We start from the raw sequence: 24,012 nt of genomic DNA, 5'->3' as shown, positions 1-24,012 counted from the left end.
TTTAAAAAACCAAAGCAAACCCTGGGATCAACTTTATTGCTGATGGTTGTGGTCTCTTCTTCCCTACGCCCTTGTCTCTCTGATGGTCCAAAGCCCCTCCAGGATAGTACAGTGTTTAGGCTCTGCTGGGCCAGAGGCAAGGGAGACAATCTGCCTCCCAAGTCTACCTCCAGCTCAGTTTCTCCCGTCCCCACCCCACCCTATTGCACATCAAATCATGTAAACATGGCTACGGGCATGGCCCTGAACAGCAGTGAGGCAGATTGATGTGTAAACAGATTTGGGACCAGGAACCAGACCCAGTCACCAGCCCCACCCCATGCTGAGGCCCACAGTTAAATTTGGAAAAGCAGGGGGGCTTGGTCCCAAACTCTGGCTCAGATTATGCAACAGTGCAGACAGCTCAGCTCCCCTCTACCACCCTCTCAGATTCCAGGTCCTAAGGTCCACCCACCCCTGGGCGCCCCTCCAGGCCTGGGCAGCAGATGGCAGTGTCCAGTTTTCTCCCTCCCACCCCCAGCTGGAAGTCATTGGTGCTGGGTCTTCCGAGATGCCCGGGGAAAACCGGAGACAGGCAATGGCAATCTGTCCAGCCCTGGAGAAGAGGGAGGGTGGGCAGTCAAAAGCAGGGCATAGGTCCAGTCTCAGGGATAAGACAACCAAGCCACAGAATGGGTATATGAGGAACATTACAAACAAAGCAGAGAGCATGCCATCTCTCCTGCTTGGATGACCATGGTTCCAGAGGGCCCCACCTCACAACCACCCCATTAGCCTGCACCCCCATTCCCTCTCACCAAAGGCCCGGATCAGCTCTGCCCGCACAGCCGCGGTAAAGGTCTTCACCAGACAGAGAGTGGTGAGGCCCGCGAAGGCTGCGTTGTATAGGAACACGATGTAGAAATTGCCCAGCCAGTTGAAGCGTCCAAAGTCACCCAGCAGGTCAAAGCGAGTGAGCCCTGAAGTACAAAGGCCAGCATCGGAGTGGGCTCCCCAGCTCCTCCCTGGCTCAGAGCCCAGTTTTCTGCTGCCTCCTAGTGGCCACATCTCAACAGTGCAATTGATAGATTGGCCTTTCCAATGTATTAGTTATTCCTACTTCCCAGCTTGTCTCAGAGGGAGTTATGGCTGTTGAAGAGAGTGTCAGCAGCTAGGCTTGCTCCAACTTCCCTTCCAGAGTTCAGCATCTTCTCCTCCAGTGGGGCACCCCTTCTGGCTCCATGTGTCCCGAGGAGCTCCCTGGGCCTGCTACTTGTTCCTGGGCCAGGAACCTAAAAGCTGGTCACCCAGTGTGGAGGCTAAGAGCTCCGACTCTGATCAGGCTGCTTTGGTTCAGATCCAAACTCCACCCCTAACTAATTGTGTGATCTGCAGCAGCTTCCATAAATTTTTGTGCCTAGGTTTCCTTAACTATAGAGAAAATAATGGGACTGTGAGAATGAAATGAAACAACACATATAAAGCACTATATGTGCCAGGCACTATTTTGACACTTGACTCCTTAATCATCATAATAATGTCATCACAAGTCCAAATTTTGGGGCCATCCCCCACTTCAAAAATATTCTTACCTGCATCCGACCTAAAGGAATGAACTAGCGGACCCACAAGCCTAGTTTCCTACTGAATCCCCAGGGCATAAGGACAATGGCACAGTGGAGACAGTATGACTGAAGAACCAAACAGAGCTGATGGTTCATGATGTGGTGAAGGGGGAGCTCCCATACTACCCTGGGGAGAACTATTACACTTTTGAACATTTTTACCAGGCAACTCTAGATGATAGCTCTAAAGATGGGAGAAGGACTGAGTGTATTATCTGATGTCCCAGTGTGCGGAAAAAGCACTGGACTCGTGTTTAAGAGACAAGGGTTCTAGCCTGACTTGGCCTTGCTTCAAGTGAGCTATATAACTAGGTAAATTGATTAGCTTCTCCGTTTCTTGTCTTTATAAAATGAGAATGTTTATTAGAGGATCCAGCTCAGACGAAGATTTGGGGGAAAGTGGTGCTTCTCCACCAAAAAAATGAAAGTAAATAGGGGAGGGTGTGGGATACACCTAATGGAAAAGTATGAGCTTTGAAGCAACACTATTCTGAAGCTCAACACAGGCATTTTACAGAGCCTCAATTTCTCCATCTATATAATGGGGGTAATACCTCCACATAGGTTTGTTGTGGGGATTAAAGAGAGTATGTATATAAAATGTATGCTTAGCACCAGTAGGTACTCAGAAAAGCCAATTCCCTTACCTCCTTTTGCCACTTACCCAGGGTTCGAGAAAAGACAGGAAGTGCTGAGCTTAGGACCAGGAGACAAACACAGTTCCCAATTATCTAGGTGGGAGTAAGGAAAGGGGAGGTGAGGGTAGCAGAGCTGCCAGCACCTAGCATCCATGCTGCCCCCAGGAGGCTTCCTTTATTCCCGCACAGCTACCTGCGTCATGGCTGTGTCGTGCCACCTGGGCCGCAGGCTCCGGAAGAAAGGAGAGCTGTAGAATCCCACGACTGAGGATACCATCAGGTAACTCCCACTAGGTTAAGGAAGAACTGGCCAGCCCCCAAGGATTAATGCCTCATCTCAAAGAGAATGGACCTCTCCCCTAAACCTCCTTTCAAATGAAGTCTTTTCCTTCTTCCTGAACCCCAAGGTGGGTGAAGACTTGCCCCCTTCCCCATCATTCCCACCACAGTCCCAGGAGACAGGTTCAGTGAACAGAGGCAATAGTGGATTTCCAGAAGGATACAAGATGAGTACAACCTGAATGACGGCACCAAAGGAGCCCAGCTTGGAGAAAGAGACCTGGCCCAGGGAGGCATCCTGAGAGATGGAGTGGTGTCACTATGGAACACTCCCAATCAGGAGCACCACCCAACACCCAGCACCCAGCCTTCCCTCTGGCCTCAGTTTCGGTCTCTCACCCCAGCCTTTCTTAAGCCCTCCCCAAAAGATATGCAGCCCAGTACCTGCATGCCCCGGGGCATGGCAGCCTCATCGATGAGCAGCTCCAGGATGTGGATGGCCACAATGAGCACAGAGAGGCCCTATGGGAAGCAAGGTCACGGACTCCCATTCCTGCCCCAGCCCACAGCTGTATTCAGAGTTGAATGTTAAGAGCAGACACTCTGATCCAACATTTTGTTTCCCATTAGCTCTGTGGGACCTCTTCAAGGTTATTGCTAGCAACAGAGCACCTTTGAGGCTATTGTAAGATACCCTTTCGGGGTGGAAGGATTGCAAAAAGTTTGAATAGAAAAATGTACCTCCTCCCCCAGATCGATAAGAGTTATTTCCAAGTCCAGAACATGGCAGGTGGAGGGATGGACTGATCTCCACCCTTATATTCACCCCAGAGAAAACCTGTGTAACTACTCAGTGGCCATGTATGACCTTAGGCAAACTCCTTCACTCCTGTTTCTTCACCTACAAAATGGGATCAATGTGCTCAGTACAGGGCAGGACCCAAAGTAGGCAATCAGTGAGAGGCAACTACTATTATCACTGATAACCGGGTCCCTGCATCTCCTCCCTCTTCCCTAAGAGGACCTAAAGTAGTCAAGAGCCTACTATTCCTCGCCTCCACCAGGAATGGGACACCTACCGTCAGCACCAGCAAGCACAGCATAGCCAGGGGGTAGCCCAGGTTCCGCTGCCAGGCTGAGGCCTTCTGCCGCTTCTCTGTACAGGGATGGGAAGCTGTTAGCAAGGGCCAGGAATGACAGGCTACTCTCCTTGGGGAAACGCAGGTATCCCAATCCCTCCCCACCTACATACCCAGCAGGACCCTCTGTGTCTGCAGAGCTAGGACCTGTCTGTGCAGCAGCTCCATATCCAAATGCAGCCAGCAGGAGGTAGGATCTGAGGGCAGAGAAGATGGGGCTGCCCTCCGGTCCTGCAGCCCCCACCCAAGCCATGGCCCTCAACCCAGCTGGCGAGAACCACGACTTACTACAAATCCTGCGGGTTAAAGCTGCCTCCTCAAAGGCTGAGCAGTGCAGCTGCTCCTCCAGGTCTTCTAGCAGCTGGGGACAGGGGAAAGAGAGGGACTACCTGTCAGAGGCTCCCTGATCCCAGGGGCCCCAGGAGACCCCTGCTCATCCTAGGCTCCACAGTCTCATTCCTTCCCCTAACCCTCATTCACCACCCTGTGGCCAGAAGCTTTATCCAGTCCCTCCCAACTGCCATTTGCTCTGCCTTGCATGTCTGGTGACCAGCCCCAGATGATGGGGGTGAAGGATACGGGAGGCAGCAAAGGCTGTGGCCTTCCGCAAGGTGTGTACTACACAACTGTAGGGTAGCTTCACTGTTTGGCTCCAGCTTTGCAGGAGTCGAAGGGCAAAGAGCACTACATACCCGAGGCTTGACCAGTAGCTTCCCAGTGACTGAGAACATGCGGGCGAGACCTAGTGGAGTACACACTGTGGGGACAGGAGCCGGTTACCTGCCAGACCCTTCTCTCCACCACTTCCCCTACCCACCCTTCCATTCCCTCTCCTTCCACCCTGGTTACTTTGATCCACGGACCTTACCCATTCCTTCCAAGGCCCTGAACACTCACCCAGGAGCAGCAGGACCCCAAGAAAGGAAATACAGGAGTAGAGGTAGGGGAGGTAGTACTCCCAGAAGTCTAAGGGTAAAAAAGAAGTATGTCAGCTGGTCTCTCTTCCAGCTTCCTGGAGGCTGATGGGCCTCAGACACTAGGAAGGACACCACACATAAGCCCACAGGGGTTAGGCAAGTAATGTGAATGAGGAAAGCCGGGCCAGTGTCAGCAGAAGAGGGAGCAGTGGGGCTACAGCAAACTGGAGGCCCACTAAGCCATACATAAAGAACAGGAGCACCCGGGTGGCTCGGTCAGTTAAGCATCTGCCTTCAGTTCAGGTCATGTCCTGGGATCAAAGACTGCATCGGGCTCCCTGCTCAGTGGGAAAGCTGCTTCTCCCTCTCCCTCGCCCCTCCCACCCCCCATTCATGCTCTCTCACCCTCTCTCTCTCTCTCTCAAATAAATAAATAAATAAATAAATAAATAAATAAATAAATAAATAAAATCTTTTATTTTTTTGGCAAGGTTTTTTTTTTTTTTAAAGATTTTATTTATTTATTTGAGAGAGAGAATGAGATAGAGAGAGAGCATGAGAGGGGAAAGGGTCAGAGGGAGAAGCAGACTTCCTGCTGAGCAGGGAGCCCGATGTGGGACTCGATCCCGGGACTCCAGGATCATGACCTGAGCCGAAGGCAGTCGCTTAACCAACTGAGCCACCCAGGCGCCCAATAAATAAAATCTTTTAAAAATAAGATGAAAAAAAAAAGGAACACAACTGCTATTAGGCCCAATCTCCTAGGGGTCTAGTGTGGCCAGATCCTCAACTTTGTCAGGTAAAGCCACAAATCTGGATATTAATGTGAAATCTCCCAAGTTTTGCATGTCAGCAACAGACTCATTTATATTTTTAGTCATTGCATGGGCTCAATGGATCATTTCTGCAGGTTGGACTTGGCCTGACATCCATCAGTTTGAAACTTCTGTCTAAGAAACACAGTCCCAACCTTCTCCACTTTAGAGGGATACAGTTGTTCCAGGCAGGGAAACCCATCAACCAACCGCAGAGCCACTCAGCCTGGAGGGTGGGGAGGAAGCCGGCCCTCTCACCATAGAGTGACTCCCTGCTGGCCTTGTTGTCCACAATGGCTGATGCCACCCATACCATGCCCAGCACCAGTAGGGTGAGAAGCATCAACATCACCACCGTCTCGTAGACCCGGCCCAGGACACCCTATAGGAGGAGGCAACAGGTAAGGGGCAGGATCAACATCAGGGGAAGGAAGGAGACACGGGATGGCAGCCTGGCTGGGGAAACCAGAGAGGACTGGATTCAGGAGACAGGGAAGGGCGTCTCCCTCTCCCTCTGCCAAATCACTCTGTCTTCCTACCCTACATCTAGGGCCATTCCTTATACAGTACAGTCTTCATGTGCAACCCCCCCTCCCCAAATTTCTTCCCTATCCTGCCTTGCTGTGGGAGGCTGACCCCTGAGGGCTGCATCACACAAGCTCTTTGCCCTCTGGTTCGGCTTGCCCAGTGAGGACAGGCAGGAGAGTGGAAAGTAGGAAGAGAGAGGGATCAGGGTATTTCTTCAGTTTCCTTCAACCTTTGTCACTATGGTTTGGGCAGTAGCTGTGAAGCACCTCCCAACTTCAACTATGAATGGGTTCCAGAAACTATTTCTTCCTTTTGCTCCCACGGGCCCAAGGGTGGTAATGACTTCCTGCTGACAGTAGCACCTCAAATTCCTTGTTGATCCCCTTAACTCTGACTAAACCTCTGCAAATAGTCTTTGTTAAAATCTCTTCAGTGGGGCGCCTGGGTGGCTCAGTCAGTTAAGCGGTGGACTCTTCCTTTCAGCTCAGGTCATGATCTTAGGGTTGTGAGATGGAGCCCCGCGTCAGGCTCTGCACTGGGAGTGGAGCCTGCTTAAGACTATCGCCTTCCCTCTGCCCCTCCCCCTCCCCCAAAAATTAAAAATTAAAAAAAAAAAATAAATCTCTTCAGTTGAACCATCTGAGTGGACTTCTGTTTCCTGCCTAGATTGACTGATATATCCCCCACTCACCTTTCTGGAGCCAGTGAAGCCCTCAGACTCAGTGAAGAAGTATGCAAAGGGCATGAGGAAGATGAGGGACAGGTTGGAGAAGAGAAAAACGAAGTTCCAGAGGCCTAGGGCAAAAAAGGGAAAGCAGGGGTGGTCAGTGGCAGGGATGGAGTAGGGGGAGGGTAGACACCTACTGGGGACCGACCATGTGGTGGAGGAGGGGGCAAGGTGATATACGACTAATTAGCCGAGGCTGCCTGTGTCTGCATGAACCTAGTCCGTTCCCTATCACCATCCCAAGTTGCAGCCAGGAGCCACGTACCATGGATGAGGGAGCCGTTGAGCCACTGGATATAGTAGTTCCGAGGCAGTGAGAGGAGCACCTCATTGCTGATGATGGAGAAGGGCAGGAGCAGGACAGCACCCAGGGCGACCGCCAGGGTAAAGGTGCAGAGCTCGAGCCTGGGCGGAGAATGGTCGTGCCCTTGCTTAGCTCAGACACTCGCTTCCCTGGGCCCAAGAAGCCCTGCTCATCCCCCCTCGTCCTGGATCTACCTGTAGCAGTGACAGACCGAGGGAAGGAGCCATCCAGCTAAGGATCTCCCGACTGTCCCTTAAACCTCCCCTCCAGGGAAGCCTTGGCACCAGGGATGGGCACACCTTAGGCATTCATGCCACGGGTCATGACACTTGCCCAGAACTATCCCCTGGAATATGGTCCTCTTACACATGTCTGCCAGGTGCACAGGCATGCCAAGCTAAGGGGTTTCTCTTCTCTGCTCAGAGATATGGATTTCTGAGCTTGCCTTCTCTAGCCCAAATAAGAGCAGGGTCACCCCATATGGCCAGACCCTGCATGAAGGCACTAGGCAAAGGGGGAAAGGAAGGACCTGAAACCCAGCTTCAGAGCCAAGGTCTGTGTCCAGGACTGCCTCGGGTGAAAAGAAGAGACATTTTTACTTAGTTGGTCCACCAAGGGGGGAAGGTTGCCTTCTTTTAATCTGTTGACCCGAGGGGTCATCTCTATATTTTCCTTATATATGCTAATGAATAATAACAGCCTGGAGCAAGGGCCATCCTGTCAGAACCAAGCCCACCCTGCCCTTGAGGGTCCCACCTTCCACATCGCTGCTCTAGTCCATTGGTCTACATCCCTGACCCACTCCTTCCCTGATGACCACTGGGAGGTGAAGCCAAGCTGGAACCATTTCCGGTGACTCAGGCCCTAGCTCACAGTTCCTGGCCAAGAGGCTCCCAGAAACTCCTGGCCTAACCAGGGAGACAGGAACAACAACTTTTTCAAGCGTCCCCAGGGTGAGATAAAGCCGGAAGAAGCCAGAAATGCAGAAACTCTCTCTTCACTGTATGACACCCCACTCTCCCCCCAGCTGCAGGAGTCTCACTAGATCCCAGCTTCCAAAGGCTCCTAGTGCCAGGAGCTGGGTCAGCAACACTTACGCAATCTTGTTGACTGTGGCATCTTCATCGTCCACTACGAGAGAGAGAGAGAGAGAGAGAGAGAGAGAGAGAGAGAGAGATGGGGAAGAGGCAAGACATCAGTGGGCAGCTCTGGGATCATCTGTCCTGCAGTGTTCCCTCCTGCCCCCTCCCTGCCCCCTGAAGAAGGGCCTGGGCCACAGAGGCAGAGCTGGACTTAGGCTCCGGGAGAGTTCACACTATGAACCCCACAACCTATTCTCTGGCCAAGGTGGCAGCTTCAAGATCTGTGGTCCCAGGTAGAAAGAGTACAGGTCAGAAATTCTCTCACTTCCCTCTCTCCCCATGATCTCTCTCAGTGTAGGTTTCTCTTTGTCAGCTGAAAATATCAGGAACAACTGGTCTAGGAGGCTGATTACATTGGTGACTGGGGGCAGCAAAGGGAAATGAGATGGGGGACGGGGGGAGATATACAGAGAAAGTCCTTGGGAGAATTATACTGAGGAGTAGCTGCCTTCTTGGGTGGGGGTTCATGAAGTCTTCTGGAGGGGAGGAAAGACTAGGGCCAGAACAGGATGATCTAGACAGGCTGGGCTAGGAATGGGGGCAAATGTGTCCCCCCAAATCGCACAACGCCTACAGGAAGGAAAGCTCCAATCTGAGCACACTTATGCTCTCTATAAAGAGAAAGGCTACCATCACCATGTCCTGGGAGGCCCCAGTGGTCAGATAGGTCTCTGTTCCTGGTGTGAGTGCACTAGTAGAGGAGAGGACAGAGCTTGTGCCCATGATTACGTTCACCCTGTAGCTGATCATTTTAGGTTCACAGAGGGCTTTCATGTTAACCATCTCATTTGGTCCACACAAGGTCAATGAAGTGGTTAGAGACAATCAGGCCCATTTTGTAGAGCATGGAACTGAGGGAAGTTACATGACTTGCCCAGGGGCTTTATTAGTTGCAGACCCTTCTGTCTAGACTTTCCACTCTACCACCTCGCCCCAGCCTGTGGAAGAAGCGAAGCAGAAGAGGCAAAGGCTCCAGAACAGCCACCTTTCCTTTCCCAGCAAGCACCATGGGCCCACTCCCCTGAGGTTGGTCGCATGGCAACAGGAACACTGGCAGAGAGCAGGGAAAAGGGAGGGCAGTCACAGGTACCTGTGGTGAACTCAGCAGGCTTCTTGAAGTGGGTCAGAGCGATGTGGCAGAGGATGTAGAGTGTCGCAAACAGAAGTGTTGAGATCTGTGGCAGAGTGTGAGCTGGGATGAGAAGCTCTGTCCCCAGCACATTCCCGAGGCCCAGTGGCCTCTCTGGTAATTCTATGGGGTCACTTTCCCAAAACAAGACTCCATACTTCTAGGAGTTCAATCTTTCTCCCCAGCATTTCCTTCTAGTCAGGGCCCTCAGGGGCCTCTAAGAAGCATCAGACAGAGGATGGGGAAACAGCACTATGTCCAGCCCTATGAAGTTTTTTTCCGGGAGAAAACAGCTTCAACTGAATCCTGGTTGGTAAACAGGCAGAGAAAACTCCTAGACACACACATACACACGTACCAACATAATGATTTGATATTCGTATATATTGCAGAGAGATCACCACAATAAATCTAGTTAATATCTGTCACCATATACACTTAAAAATTTTTTTCTGATAATGAGAACTTCAAACTACTATCATAGTTTGCTGAAAGTTTTTTTTTTTAATTAATGGATGTTGGATTTTGTCAAATTCTTTTTCTGCATGCATCTATTGAGATGATCGTATGGGCGGTTTTTAATTCTATTAATATGGTGAATTAGATTCATTGCCCTTTGAATATGAAACCAAAGACAATCTACCATGAGCATTTTCAAATTTCTAACCATTTCTCTCATTCCTATAGGTACATGGTATTTCTCCTATCAAGAAATAGTCTTGGGGCACCTGGGTGGCTCAGTCGTTAAGCGTCTGCCTTCGGCTCAGGTCATGTTCCCAGGGTCCTGGGATCGAGGCCTGCATTGGGCTCCCTGCTCCTCGGTAAGCCTGCTTCTCCCTCTCCCACTCCCCCTGCTGTGTTCCCTCTCTCGCTGTGTCTCTCTCTGTCAAATAAATAAATAAAATCTTAAAAAAATAAAATAAAAAAAATAAAGACGGTCGATTCCTGGTCCCTATTCAGGTGACTTCCAACTCCAGAGCCAGGCTGTCCCATACCCCTGGGCAACTGGCCCTCCAATCCGTAGTCATGGCAGGACTTGGCCAGGTTAGTCTGCACATGCACGTATCCCTACCCTGCCCCAAGTAAGCTGCTGTTGCCTAAGGGAGGAGCCGCTGGTCAGCCTGGCTCTACAATCAGCACCAGAGAGTCTTGAGACGTTATTGCATTTATCTTTATTTTTTTAAATTAATTTATTTAAGTAATCTCTACACCCAACATGAGCCTCAAACTCACGATTCCGAGATAAAGAGCTGCAGAGCCAGCCAGGCACCCCGCCATGTTATTGCTTTTAAAGTAAGCCAAGAGGGGCACCTGGGTGGCTCAGTTGGTTAAGTAATTCCTTTGGCTCAGGTCATGATCCCAGCGTCCTGGGATCAAGCCCCCACAGCCAGCTCCCTGCTCAGCAGGGAGTCTGCTTCTCCCTCTCCTCTGCCCCTCCCCACCCCCACTCCTGCTTTCTGTCTTGCTCTCTCTCATTCAAATAAATAAATGAAATCTTTTAAAAAAAAACAATAAATAAAGTAAGCTAAGAAAGCAGGATCAGTCTCCTGGGTCCTCCAGTCTCCAAGAGGAGCTCACCCCACAGGGAATCTACACATGTTATCTATATCTATACATGGAAGGAAGATGTCAAAGAAACCCAAGGAGAGTGATGAGTCTAGAAAATTTTAGCTTTTAACATTAGGGAAGTGGAGTAGAATGAGTTACCCCTGTACTGAAGATTTCTACTGCCCGACACTCCCTCTGCCCTTGGGCTTGCGTAATAGCCAGGAAGGTGGGAGGGCTCAAAAGGTCAGGCTGGAGCTCCACGCAGTTCCAGCAGAGGCTAGGTCATTCTCTAGCACAGGGGATGGGAGCCAGGTGGGGGAGGCACCAGAAGCCTTCAGGCTGCCCTTGGCCAGCACTGATGTCCTCAGCTAATAGGACTAAAGGATGGGGGGGACATCAAGGAGGCTGCTTCTCTGTCCAAGGTCTCATTCCTCCCTGTTCTCTAGGAACGTGGGCCTCTGTCCCTACAATGTTTCAAGGCCTGGTCCTGTCTCCACAACATACCCAACCTCACCATGTGGGACTATCCACTAGGGATCACACAAGGAAAGTTAATCTGGAGTTCCACACATGGACTGATACATTCCCTACTTTTCAGTCCTCGCAGATAAGAGCAGACCTAGTTATGTGGTGGTTCACTTTACCCCTCCTCCAGTCTGAGGCTGCAGACTGAGAAAAATAAAGATGACCCCATCAGTGGGTCCCCCTATTCATTAACACTTCTATTCTTCCAAACCTTTCCTTTTTGCCTTCCATTTAGTGTTTGGGGTTGAGGGCTACTCTGGGGAACTCTGATGAAAGAGGGGAGAGATGAGAATTGAAAGCAGGCCTGAGGAAGATGCAGCTCCCTAAGTTCCCCCGGGGTTTCCCTGGGGCCCAGAAGTGAGGAGTCCATCGCTGTGTGGCAGGTTCAGGGGCTGCTCAAGGTGGTAGTGGGGGAGTAGGGAACGCAGCCTGCTGCCCTCTGGAGCACTGGGGAGGAAGGACCACTCACAGGGGAAATCCCTGAATGGCTGGGGAGCTATGAACCTCGTTGCGGGGGGGCAGGGCGGGGGGGGGGTTCCCACAAGCACCAATGCGGGGGTAAGGGGATAACTTAGTTGTTCTCCATCTCTACACAGTAGAATCCATCCCACAAGAGTCCTTTCTTCCAAACTGGAAGACCCACCAAAGTGCCCCGTTCCTCTGGCATGCCACCCCTACACCTACCAAGTCTTTTTTGGAACCTAGTTCAGTGTTTGGACTTCTCCCTTTCGTCAAACATCAGCGGAGTTTGCGAGGTCTCCCCCAATTAAACCCATCCCTCTCAGACTATCCGATTACGATCGAAATCACTAGACTCGCAGACCCACGCCCTGAAGCCCCGCAGGGGTGGGGGACTGGAGGTCGGGCGGGGGGAGGGGCGTGTAGAAGGGAGGAAAGGAAACCGACCCGCGGCTTTGTTTATCGCGCAACTACCCAACTGATCCGATCTAGAGGTTCACCAGGCCGGGACCATTCGTCGCTCGCCCCTGGGCCACGCAGGCCCTGACGGCGCTCTGAGCCCGGGTGGTAGCACTCCAACCCGAACTTCTCCCTCTCCCGCGACACCGGTGCTTCTCTCCCGCTTGGTCCTATTTACCCTTCCCTGCCCGGGTCCCGTACTCACAATGCACTCGCGAACCCTCTCATGGAAGAGCTGCTCTCGCACGGATAGCACTTCGTAGTCAGCTGCTTCCATACTCTGCTCAGCATGACTGGGGCGGGGGTGTCTCCGGGCCCGGGGAGGACGAGCGGGGATAAAGCCGCCGCCGCCAAGCACCCGGACCCAACCAAGGAGCCTCTCCTCGCAGCCTGCGACGGAAACTCGGGGTAATCTGGAGCTCAGATTCAGTCGTCCGGACGCCTTAAAGGGGCAGGCACCACACGCCTCGTTTTAAAGGGCCCCGGCCCCCTCTGCTCCCTCCCCTTTAAGGTCCGGACTCAGTCAACTTTAACGCAACCACCTTCCAAACAAGCTTGCAACGAGGAAGCGCAGGTGCTGGTTCTATCCACCCGAGACCAACTGACGACACAAGGGATGGGCGGGTTTCTTCCAGCGAGCGGAGTTCATTGGCTCCTAGGGAGCTGCCGCTCATCGCTAGAGGACCGTTGATAGGCTCACCCCGTGGAAGGAGGCGGGATCTTTGGGGCCTCAGAGTGCTTGCTCTAAAACTAAACAGCCGTCTCCTTTCAGCTCCGTGGTTGAGAGGACAGTTCCTGCATTTCCGAGCAACCAAGATTTTAGTTTGACTGTGGTTAAATGAACCCTTTGGACCAGGCCAGCAAGGCAGGATGTGAGAGCACCAAGGGGGGTCTGAAAGGTACCGCTGCCCAGTAACCCAAGGCCTGTAGCAGCATTTTCTGAAAGTGTGTTTCTGTTGGGGTGGGGCCCCTCCACTGCTAGGAGTTTTCACTCAGTCACTTTTGTGGGAAGCCTAGTGTGTGCTGGAGCAAATACTGAAGAAAAGTGGATAGAGAACCACAGGAATATCCAGAAACTTTGTGAGGAAATAACCCCGGGGGAATCATTGCTTAATGGGGCTGAGTCAAATGTTACCCTACTCTGTGCCACTCACCGTATAGACTTGTATCTCCTTTTGACATCACAGCAGCCCTTCAGAGGAAGATATGGTTAGCATTTTTGAGATTAGAAAATAGTGAGAAGTTGTCACGTGCCAAGGTCACACAATTAAGGAACGCCAGTTACCTTCCTGCAACCTTGGAATATGTACTGTTTGGGTAGTTCTGCCTTCATGGACTTGAACCCTTCCTCTAAATTGGAGAAGTAAGGGAAACTCAAAAGAAGGGTTGAGTTTTGCAAACTGCCCCACTGAAGGATAAGAGCCCAATTGTAAAGGCCTAGACTGCATCCAGTTACTATCTGAGCAAGAGTCAGGGGCCAGAATTAACAGCTGAATTCTGTACCCTGGTAACTTTTCCGAAGCAAGTTATTTTTGTTCCTTTTTTGTTTCCCCATTGATTTGCAACAGAACCTTGGGAAATAAAAAGAATGTACTTGTTTCTATGTATATGTACACACATATGTATGTGTGTATACACACATTTGTCTTTGGTGATAGCAAGATGAGAGAAGCTGAAGAGCTGATTTCCCTCTTAGCAACCAAGCTTGGGGTGAACTGAACTACAGCAGGAAGAGTGGTTAGTTACAAAGAGAAGAAGCTAACTGGCTGGGTCCTGGGATGATCTGCAAGGAAGAAAAGGAGAGCACAGGGAGGTGGCTTGGGCCTATTGAGTGTGTTTTAGTAATAAACATACTGTGTTTTGTTTGGCTCACGGTATTTTTAACAAATTTGAATAAACATTTAAAAATCAAGATACCTTAAAAATTCAGATTTCCGTCTCTTAAATAGAAGATCTGGCAGAACTGGTCAAAAAGGACATATGGCCCAGTAGATGGGGCAGGGTGTGCTCCAGTCTTCCACAGTCCCTATCACTTGGTAAGCTCTTACACCTCACCAGTTTTTCCATTTACTTTGTCAGCCCAGCTGTGCATTTGAGGTTGTGACCTATGCTAAATCCTCTTTTTTTTTTTTTAAGATTTTATTTATTTATTCATGAGAGACAGAGGGAGAGAGAGAGAGAGAGAGAGAGAAGCAGAGGGAGAAAGAAGCAGGCTCCCAAGGAGCAGGGAGCCCGATGTGGGACTCGATCCCAGGACCCCGGGATCATGACCTGAGCCGAAGGCAGATGCTTAACCATCTGAGCCACCCAGGCGCCCGCTAAATCCTCTTTACTGCTTCAATTTGCCAGCATCTTCACCCTGGCCTTTGGTCAGTTCCTGGTGGATCCTGCCAAGCTCTTGCCTTCATTAAGGCTCTGTGCTTGATATTTCCTCCTCCCCTCCCCCTTCCCAATTCATTTTGGCTGACTTCAATCTCTTTCAGGCTTGAGCTTAAATGATACCTGTTCAGAGCCTTCCCCCATTACATTATCTAAAGCAACCTAATCGTATTGTTTATAACAGGTTGCCATAAGTTAATTTGCTTGCATTTGTTTGTCTGCCTCCTCCATATAGGCTTGTAAAGGGAAAGAATCATATTTGTCTTTTTTTTTTTTTTTTAAGTAGGCCCCCAGCATGGAACTCAACGCAGGGCTTGAACTCGTGATCTTGAGATCAAGACCTGAGCTGAATTCAAGAGTTAGATGCTTAACTGAGTGAGCCACACAGGCACCCCATATTTGTCTTGGATGTAGTTATTTCCCTAGCCCTTAGCCTGGTGCATAATACATGTAGACACTCAAATATTTACATATATGGTGAGAAAAGATAGCAGGCATTGCTGATAATCAGAAGAGCTGGGTCTGGTTCTAGCACTGTCATCCTGGACTACACTTAACTAGAACACCCTTCAGATTGCTTCTAAGTCTAAAAATCTAATGTTAATAGTCCTTTGCAGTTTCCAAAGTTCTGTGACATCACCAGAGCCACAGACTATTAAATCTGATTCATACAACTGGTTAGCATAGATTCTGCTTAGAGACTTATCATCATCCAGAATGTACAGTTATGTACAACTAAAGTGAATTTTAAAAGGCAAAATATCAATAAACCTATGAACTTGGAACTGCATAGTAGAAGACAAGCTCAAGCTCAGAACAGAGAGAAAGAATGTAGAATACTTCCTAGAGAAAGTAGTTTTGAGCCCAGTGACAATCTGATATATTTGCTCACAAGTCCTTGAGCCCTTGTTTACAAATCCATTGGAAGCACAATAACTTTCTTTTCAATGCCTATGTTTAGAATTGGCAAGAGATTCTCTGATTACTGAATTAACACTCAGAAAACTATGCAAAAAGACACTCCATAATATATTTTTAAACTTACCAAGTCTCACTTTGTCCAAATCCTATCTACTTCAAGGCTCAACACCAATAATGTCTTTTCTTCCATTCTTTCCTGAAGGGATTTCTGCCTGTACAGTTTCAGCTATATAGTTCAGTGAACAATTAGGCATATATGCACTGTTTCATAACATTATCTTGAGCTATTATTTAAATCTTTTGTATTGTTTAAATTTACCTCCATTTATATCTTTTCTCCTTTCCCCTCTCCTTCAAGGATTGGAAATGTGTATTTGGCTTCTAATTCATCCCTTTCCTTCCAGTCTCAGTGCAGTTCTCATAGTAAACAATGCTTGTGGATTTGATCTGCCTATGAGATTAGTAACCCTTCATTGGGAGAGGACTACCTTGATTATGGAGGATTAATTTCAACTTCTTCAAGCAACAAAAGGAAGGGAACAAGTCCAGATTGAGCCTCCACTAAGTGCTAAATATTAATAGATACTTTACATAGATTTTTTCAGTGTCAAAAGGACCCTAGAAAATAGATTATTTTTTTTAGAGATGAGGAATCAGTTCAAAGAAATTAAGTAACGTGTACAAGGGCCAGCAACACCGGGTGGTGGAACTAGGATTTGAACATGGCCTCTCTGATTCCAAAGACTCCCTTTTTCCTGACACTCTACTGTTGCCTCTTAGTGAATATATACCCCACTTCTGTATTCTCATTACTATATTCCTTAGATAGTGTAATAGGAAGCTAAAACTTGAACTTCAATACCTTCAAGAGCCCTGGAACTCTTCCATCTGTATCTGTGAGACCACTTTTGAACTTCCAAATGATGATTTATTGCTGAACAGCACCTTGAGAGGAGCAGATAGAAGACCAGAGGCATCTACTCCCCAAGGTGACTGGGGCAGGAGAGGCACAGAGAGGAGGATTAGGAAAAGTTGCCCTTTTCTTTAAACAAAGATTTCAGAAACTTTCCAAATTATGGATATCTTCATTTTCTCTTTGCTTACCTACATGTCCTATTTTTTTCTACAGAAAATACATTAAGTACAGAAAAAGTCCTGCTTACTCTGAGTACCTTCAAGGCCATTTTATTCCCAGGACTTCCTGGGTCTTCGGGAAGAACTCCTCCAGCTCTGGGGTGAAAATGCTATAGGCTGGGCTATTTTGTGTCAATTTCGTTTCCAGGTGTCCCAAGTTAAAAATTCATATTTTTATATGACCCGCAAAATGATGGTGTTAGGAGATGGGGCCTTTGAGAGGTAATTATGTTTAGATAAAGTACAGCTCCCTTGATGGGATTGATGTCCTTATAAGAAGAGAAAGAGACTAGAGCTTTCTCTCTTCCATGTGAGGACATAACAAGAAGGCAAGCCAGGAAGAGCGCTCTCACCAGACACTGATTCTTGGACTTCCCAGCCTCCAGAACTGTGAAAAATAAAAGTTTGTTGGTTAAGCCATCTAGTCTGTGGCATTTTGTTGTAGCAGCCCAAGCTAAGGCTGTAAACCTCCTCCTTTCTCTCTGATGGGAATTGGACCAGTTCCTAGAAATGGACCAGCAACTTTGGGATTGCCCTCTTCTATAATGCCAGGGAAGCCAGAAAACCAGACGTTCCTTTTAGGTAAGACCTACCTGGATCTGAGACCCTGTTGTTGTTAGCAGGGGTTGGGTTTAAGAAACATGCTTTGAGCAATTCTGTTCCTTTGTCCCTACCTATCTCTGACCTTTCTAAAAATATTTGAGAGGATAGTCATAATGAAAGATTGGCTTGAAATAGAAAAATTTGTGAAATCCTGGACTCTGGGAATAGAGAGGGATCTTAGAAATCTTCGGTTCTCTCTGTTTGCCACTGACAACATGGATGGCATAGTGGCCCATTGTTGATCCTAGCTGATTATTAGAAAGTGAGCTCCAGTGCTTTTCCCCATCCTTTGCTGTGCCCTCTGGGTTTTTGAGGAATGAGGCTGCTGCAATTTCTGGACAGCAGATCTTCACTGGGTTTCTCTATTCTAATCTAAACATCCTCAGTTCTCTGAGTTCCTCTACTCAAAGCTCCTTAGCATTCCACTCACCCCTTGAAGGGAATTCTCTTGCCCTTTCTGTATCCTCTTTGAGGTGCCCGGAACTGGATAAACAGTGTGCATAGCAGGGCAACCAGGGCAACCAGTGAAGATGTTGGGAATGCTCAGCTGCCTAGCTTTGCCTACCTTTGCATACTGATGGAATGTCTAAGGTGACACCTGCCTCTTCTGATAGCTGCGTCATACTTTGGCCCCTGGCACACATTCATTTGGTCAGTGTGAGCCAGCAGAAGTTTCTGCATGCTATTATCATAAGACGAGTTGGGCCAGAGAGAGGGTGAAGGATCTTATTTATGAAGAATCTTTAGAACAGCTCTTATTTATGAAGAATGTTTAGAACAACTTTCCCTTCTACCTTCATTTGATATCACCATCTACCCTGTGGTGTCTTCCTGAGGCATCTTAGATCTTTGGGCCTGGGAAAAGGGGAAAAAAGGGAAGACAGTAGAGGGGCAGTCATCTCTAGCTTTCAGAGTTAAAAGTTTGAATCTTTGGGCGCCTGGGTGGCTCAGATGGTTAAGCATCTGCCTTCAGCTCAGGTCATGATCCCAGGGTCCTGGGATCGAGTCCTGCATCGGGCTCCCTGCTCCTTGGGAGCCTGCTTCTCCCTCTGCCTCTCTCTCTCTCTCTCTCTTTCTCTCTTGCTTTGTCTCTCATGAATAAATAAATAAAATCTTCAAAAAAAAAGTTTGAATCTTTGTTCTTGCCCCAAATTAATTCTTGGAATATTGAGTGCCAGTCATGCACTAAGCACCAAGCTAGGCACTGGCAATACAATGGTAATAAGCACGATAGACGCAGAGCTTATAAAATCTGATGGGGGGAAATATATTAATTAAATGATCACACAAGTATATAATTCCAAATATGATCCCTGCTTTGAGAGAAAAGTAGAAGGTTCTATGCAAATATTTAATGGGGGAATCTGAGTCTGACCTAATCTTTAAGTTCTTGAAGAGGTAACATTTCAGTTTCCATCATCAAAGGAAAAGTATGAGTTAAGTGGGCAAAGATGGGGGGGCAGTTATGTCTGGAAAAGGTATTACATAGGTGGAGGGAAGAGTGAAGGCCCCCTGCAGGAATGAGATAAGCTAATTTCATCACAGTTGACACAGTAGCATACGGCAAGCTGTCAGTTGGGAGATGGGTGGATCAGTTGAGGGGTAGGTGGGGAAGGATGTTTATATTTTGGTGTATGGACCAAATGGCAGAGAGGAAGTAGCTGGGCTTCACAACACAAAGATACCAGTATCTACATGATAATTTCCACATCATCAGGTGGTTATTGACTTTGCGTCAATAATGAGTTCGATTGACCTGGCAATCTCCCTTACCACATGTTGACCCCAAGACCATGTTTTGATACCCACCCCACCCTGGGGAGGACCCTTGAGGCAGGAGCTGCAGCTAAGAGCTTGGGTATGGGAGTTCCTAAATCCTGTGGCTGCCGGAGTCATAATGGCCTACCATGAGGCCTAGCTGCCTTTAGGAATGGACAGAACAACAACAACCACAAAAAACCAAAAACCGACAAGCCAGAGATGCCAAGTCAGTTACTTCCTGTTGTTATGTATCTTTTAGGCTCAGCTCCAAGGTGACAGGGCAGAGTTCACAAATCTGAGCTCTGCTCTTCTGGGCAGAGAACTCGTTGTCAGTGGTGCCATCTGCAGGGCATTAAGGAATTTGCCAGGAATTTGATGGGATCAGGAGGGGAAAATGCCATCTCTCTTCTCTCTCATTCAAGCCTCTTAATCTGAGCATGTACCTGGCCCTCCATAGGGCTGAAAGACTCCCTATTCCTTCTGATCTTTTGGCAAGCAATATTTAAGGCCCTTGGTCCTACAAGGCAGGACACAGGGCTGTAGTATCACTTCCCTTCTTCCCTGCCAATTAAATCTGTCATTTGTTAAAAAAAAAAAAATGAGGCACTGGGCTCCTTTCATTTTAAGGTCACCTCAAGGAAGTTAAGAATGATGCATTGTTGGGGCACCTGGGTGGCTCAGTCGTTAAGCGTCTGCCTTCGGCTCAGGTCAGGATCCCAGGGTCCTGGGTTCGAGCCCCGCATTGGGCTCCCTGCTCCACAGGAAGCCTGCTTCTCCCTCTCCCATTCCCCCTGCTTGTGTTCCCTCTCTCGCTGTGTCTCTGTCAAATAAATAGATAAAATCTTAAAAAAATTAAAAAAAAAGAATGCTGCATTGTAAAGGCATTTAAGCATTCTGGTGTTTTTTAAAAACAGATGGGTGGATGTAAATTGAAAGTCCTGATGTACTAAGGTTAATTATCATCATCATCATCCTCATCCTCGCCACCTCTAAGTAAACTCTCCTTGGGTTTTACTTATCTCTATTTCTTTTCTAAATAAATGGCTCATTTTTCCTTGGCAGTGGCTTTGGTGTCTCACTGAGTAGAGCTGTCAAGTCCTGTGGTGCCCTGTCCCTCATCTCCTAAGCTTAGATGCACATTGCTGCTAAACCAAGTCCTTCCAGACTTGATTTTCCTATTCACCACCCTCTCTGAGAAAGGCAGAATGGGAATCTGGAGTGCAAAAGGGAAGATAGGCCAGGGTGCTTAGATGGCTCAGTCATTAAGCATCTGCCTTTGGGGGCGCTCCTGGGAGGCTCAGTCATTTAAGTGTCTGCCTTCGGCTCAGGTCATGTTCCCAGGTTCCTGGGATCAAGCCCCATTTCCGGCTCCCTGCTCCACGGGAAGCCTGCTTCTTCCTCTCCCACCCTCCCTGCTTGTGTTCCCTCTCTCGCTGTGTCTCTGTCAAATAAATAAATAAAATCTTAAAAAAAAAAAAATAAGGGGTGCCTGGGTGGCTCAGTCATTAGGCATCTGCCTTCGGCTCAGGTCATGATCCCAGGGTCCTGGGATCGAGCCCCATTTCGGGCTCCCTGCTCTGCGGGGATCCGGCTTCTCCCTCTTCCACTCCCCCTGCTTGTGTTCCCTCTCTTGCTGTGTCTCTCTCGGTCAAATGAATAAAATCTTAAAAAAAAGAAAAAAGAAAAAAGGGATAATAGGCCTAGGAGGTTAAGAGAGCCTGACTAATGACAGAACAAAAAGTCAAGTGTCTCTGTTTCCTAGGCCTCTCTACCCTGAAACTCAACTCAGAAGGTGCTTAAAGAGACCTGGGCCTGCAAAGAGAGTGAGTATGTTTTACCAAACCCTCAAATTGAGGGTTTGATGTTTGTTTGAATAATCTGTCCTAAGAGGGAAATAAATAATCCTTATTTTTACCTCCAATAGAGCAGTCTGTGGGCCATAATCATTACCAGGAATTGTGCTTGCTGCCAGGGCAGAGATATAATCAGACCCCAGTGCCCCCCAGAGGAATGCTTCATGGCATTTCATTATAGGCAGCCCCTTCCTCTCCACCCCAGTCCCACACTTGGTATTTCATGTCACCAAAGGTTTTGACTATTAGTAACTACTAACCGTCATGTTGCATACAAGACGATTAGGAACAGAGGGGACAGAGGGAATACTGAATTCAGGCAGCCAGTTGGATCAATAACCAAATAATTAGAGTATAAAGAGGACTGGATAGTTCAGGAAGAAGGTAGATAGGAGGTGTCTATTCTAAAGGATAGCTTAGATTAAAACCATCACAAATGTTGAAATTTGAGTTTGAACTGTAGAAAATAGAAAAGGTTTTTTCTTCTTTTTTTAAAGATTTTATTTATTTGACAGAGAGAGACACAGCAAGAGAGGGAACACAAGCAGGGGGAGTGGGAGAGGGAGCCCGATGCGGGGCTCGATTCCAGGAACCTGGGAACATGACCTGAGCCGAAGGCAGACGCTTAACGACTGAGACACCCAGGCGCCCCTAGAAAACCTTTCTAAATTACAGGTTTCCTCCCCCCTTTTTAAAAGATTTTATTTTTAAGTAATCTCTATACCCAATGTGGGGCTCAAACTCACAACCCAGAGATCGAGTCGCATGCTCCTCTGACTGAGCCAGCCAGGCACCCAGGTTTCCCCCCTTTTAAAAAATGAAATATATCAATCATACTGGGGAAAAAAGGATAATATAAAAGATATTGTTCTATCCTTTAGAAACATTAAACCTTAGGGGTTTGTATGTAACTCCCACTGATTCTTGCCTCCTATAGTTTTCTCCCAGATTTAAACAGGTTTGACATGTGTAACAAATGGTATATTGTAGAAATGAGAAAGTGTGACTTGCAAGACTAAGTCACAGCATTGCAGTTTCCAACTTGCCCTCTCTTGGATCACTCACTCTGGGGGAAGGCTGTCCCCATGCTCTGAAGACGCGCAAGGAGCCCTATTGGAGAGAGGTCCACGTGTGAACTGAGGCCACCTGCCAACAACCAGCACTAACTTGCAAGGCAGGTAGGTGAACCACCTTGGGAAGTGAATCCCTCAGTCCCAGTGAAGCACACAGGGAACTGTAGCCTCAGTCAACATCTTGACTGCAACCTTATGAGAAATCCCAAGACAGAACTAGCCAGCTAAAGGTGAGGTAATACACATAGATCTTGGGGCAATTTGTTATGTGACAACAGGTAATAAAATTGCAAACAACTATGTAACTAGCACCAGCCTGTCACCTTATTTTGCTTTGTTTACTACAGATTAATCTTCTTAAAAATACAACACCCCCTACCCCAACACATAAAAGCCAACCAAAATAAAACATCAGGGGTGCCTGGGTGGCTGTCAGTTAAGGGACTGCCTTTGGCTCGGGTCATGATCCCAGGGTCCTGGGATAGAGCCCCACATCAGGCTCCCTGCTCAGTGGGGAGCCTGCTTCTCCCTCTCCCTCTGCCTGCTTCTCCCCCTGCTTGTGCTTGCTCCCTGCCCCCTGGCCCCATGTCAAATAAATAAAATCTTACGCTTGCTTCTTGATCCTGTCCCTGCCTTGTGCCTCAGAATTCTGCAAAAAAGCACATGGCACACTGTACACTGTGTGCTTCCCTAATTTTAGGTCACCCAGGACATTTCCCTGAAAAGCAAGCTCTTCTCTGCATTACTTTGCCGCTGTTTCCCAGGCTCTAGCCTGGCTACCTTTCCCTCGTTTTACAGAAGAGACACATCAGAGAGTTTTTCAGACATCTCTCAAGACCGACTTCCTTCCAGTTTAGCACTAATTCAAAACCTTCAATCCCCATTTGGTCACTAATTCAGTTTAAGGTTCCCCATAGCACTTTACAGCCATGGCATCTGCCTTCCCCCAGGACCTGTGGTGGCTCCATTTGTGTTTCTGTGCTCAGCCTGCAGCACCACCCAACAGAGCTTTCTCTGAAATATCTGAGAATAGGAGCCAATTAACTATTTTGTAAATTTGTAAGAAAAAAAAAAGGGAAAACTTTGGTATTCCCTAATTTCTTTAAACCAAGGATCAACATCTTCAGGCCTTAATAGTCCCTGTACTTTCTGAATTTCAAATATACATTTTCTCTGCAGTAAAGCACTATTTGCATCCTGTTTGCCTATCTCCTACATAGTCCTTTAGATGCAGGCAAATTCTACTTTAAGATTTTATTTGACAGAGACACAGAGAGGGAACACAGCAAGGGGAGTGGGAGAGGAAGAAGCAGGCTTCTCGTGCAGCTGGGAGCCCGAACCCAGGACCCTGGGATCATGACCTGAGCCAAAGGCAGACGCTTAACAACTGAGCCACCTAGGCGCCCCCCAAATTCTATTCTTGAAACAATGTAAACTATGCTAAGTGCCCTAAATTGTAAACTCTTATCCTAACCTGTACAAATGTTGCCACTTCACCCTCTCTTAAATCAGTGCTCTTCCACAAATATCCATGGCCTTTTTTTTTTTTTAACCCACAGCTGCTTATTTGGTTTACTATTAGGATTTTTGTTCATCAGCAGGAATTATGATCCTGCAACTTATGATAGGGTTGGAAACAGCTTTTACCTCACCATGCTCAAAAATTTCTCTAGTCATCTGTTTTCCTGTAGAAGGGTCATTCTGAAATTTTTAGTTACATTGATAGGTTAGCAAACTTGTTTAAGCAGCAGTCATGAATTTGTAGGACATTCAAAACTTCCTATACCTAAGTCATTAGTAATTAGCCAATAATTTCAAAAGCTAGATTAGCTCTGGACTAACATTTTTCTAAGCTCTGTTTGATGTAGATTCTAACACTGGTTGAGGTGATATTAGCAGATCAGTCAGAATCGAGCTCTCCTGCTTTTCTAGTCCAGTGTACTCCCTTTTCCCAGAGGTGGCTACACAAGAAATGGGATCCTTGATATTAGCACCCTGCTATCTTCCAGATATAGATGAGTGGTAGTAGATCCTGAATTGGAGAAAGCAATTTAGAAAAAGCACAGAAGTCAAAC

The 24,012-nt window shown here is 47.9% G+C and overlaps 1 protein-coding gene across 3 annotated transcripts; it reads right to left on the bottom strand.

Annotated features, from left to right (window-relative positions):
- LMBR1L (limb development membrane protein 1 like) lies at nt 1–12,818 on the bottom strand. Of its 3 annotated transcripts, XM_025882909.2 has the most exons (17): nt 12,419–12,818; nt 9,184–9,268; nt 8,049–8,082; nt 6,913–7,052; nt 6,612–6,715; nt 5,651–5,774; nt 4,558–4,626; nt 4,353–4,417; nt 3,949–4,021; nt 3,774–3,857; nt 3,601–3,677; nt 2,966–3,043; nt 2,746–2,819; nt 2,436–2,526; nt 2,269–2,335; nt 798–959; nt 1–595 (listed from the first exon to the last, which is right to left on the bottom strand). In XM_025882909.2, the coding sequence occupies exons 1-17, from the start codon at nt 12,488–12,490 to the stop codon at nt 528–530; spliced, it is 1,467 nt and encodes a 488-aa protein (XP_025738694.1). In that variant the 5' UTR covers nt 12,491–12,818; the 3' UTR covers nt 1–527. The 3 variants fall into 3 exon arrangements, with proteins under 3 accessions (XP_025738694.1, XP_073738137.1, XP_025738696.1); XM_073882036.1 differs by lacking the exon at nt 6,913–7,052 and having other exon boundaries at nt 12,419–12,474; XM_025882911.2 differs by lacking the exons at nt 9,184–9,268; nt 12,419–12,818 and adding an exon at nt 8,733–9,089 and having other exon boundaries at nt 8,049–8,077.
- Between the last annotated feature and the right edge of the window lie 11,194 nt (nt 12,819–24,012).

Source organism: Callorhinus ursinus, unplaced genomic scaffold (genome assembly GCF_003265705.2).
Source record: "Callorhinus ursinus isolate GAN/ISIS: 27379988/994484 unplaced genomic scaffold, GSC_fseal_2.0 scaffold44, whole genome shotgun sequence".
NCBI lineage: Eukaryota > Metazoa > Chordata > Mammalia > Carnivora > Otariidae > Callorhinus > Callorhinus ursinus.
This window is presented reverse-complemented; position numbering and strand designations above follow the sequence as displayed.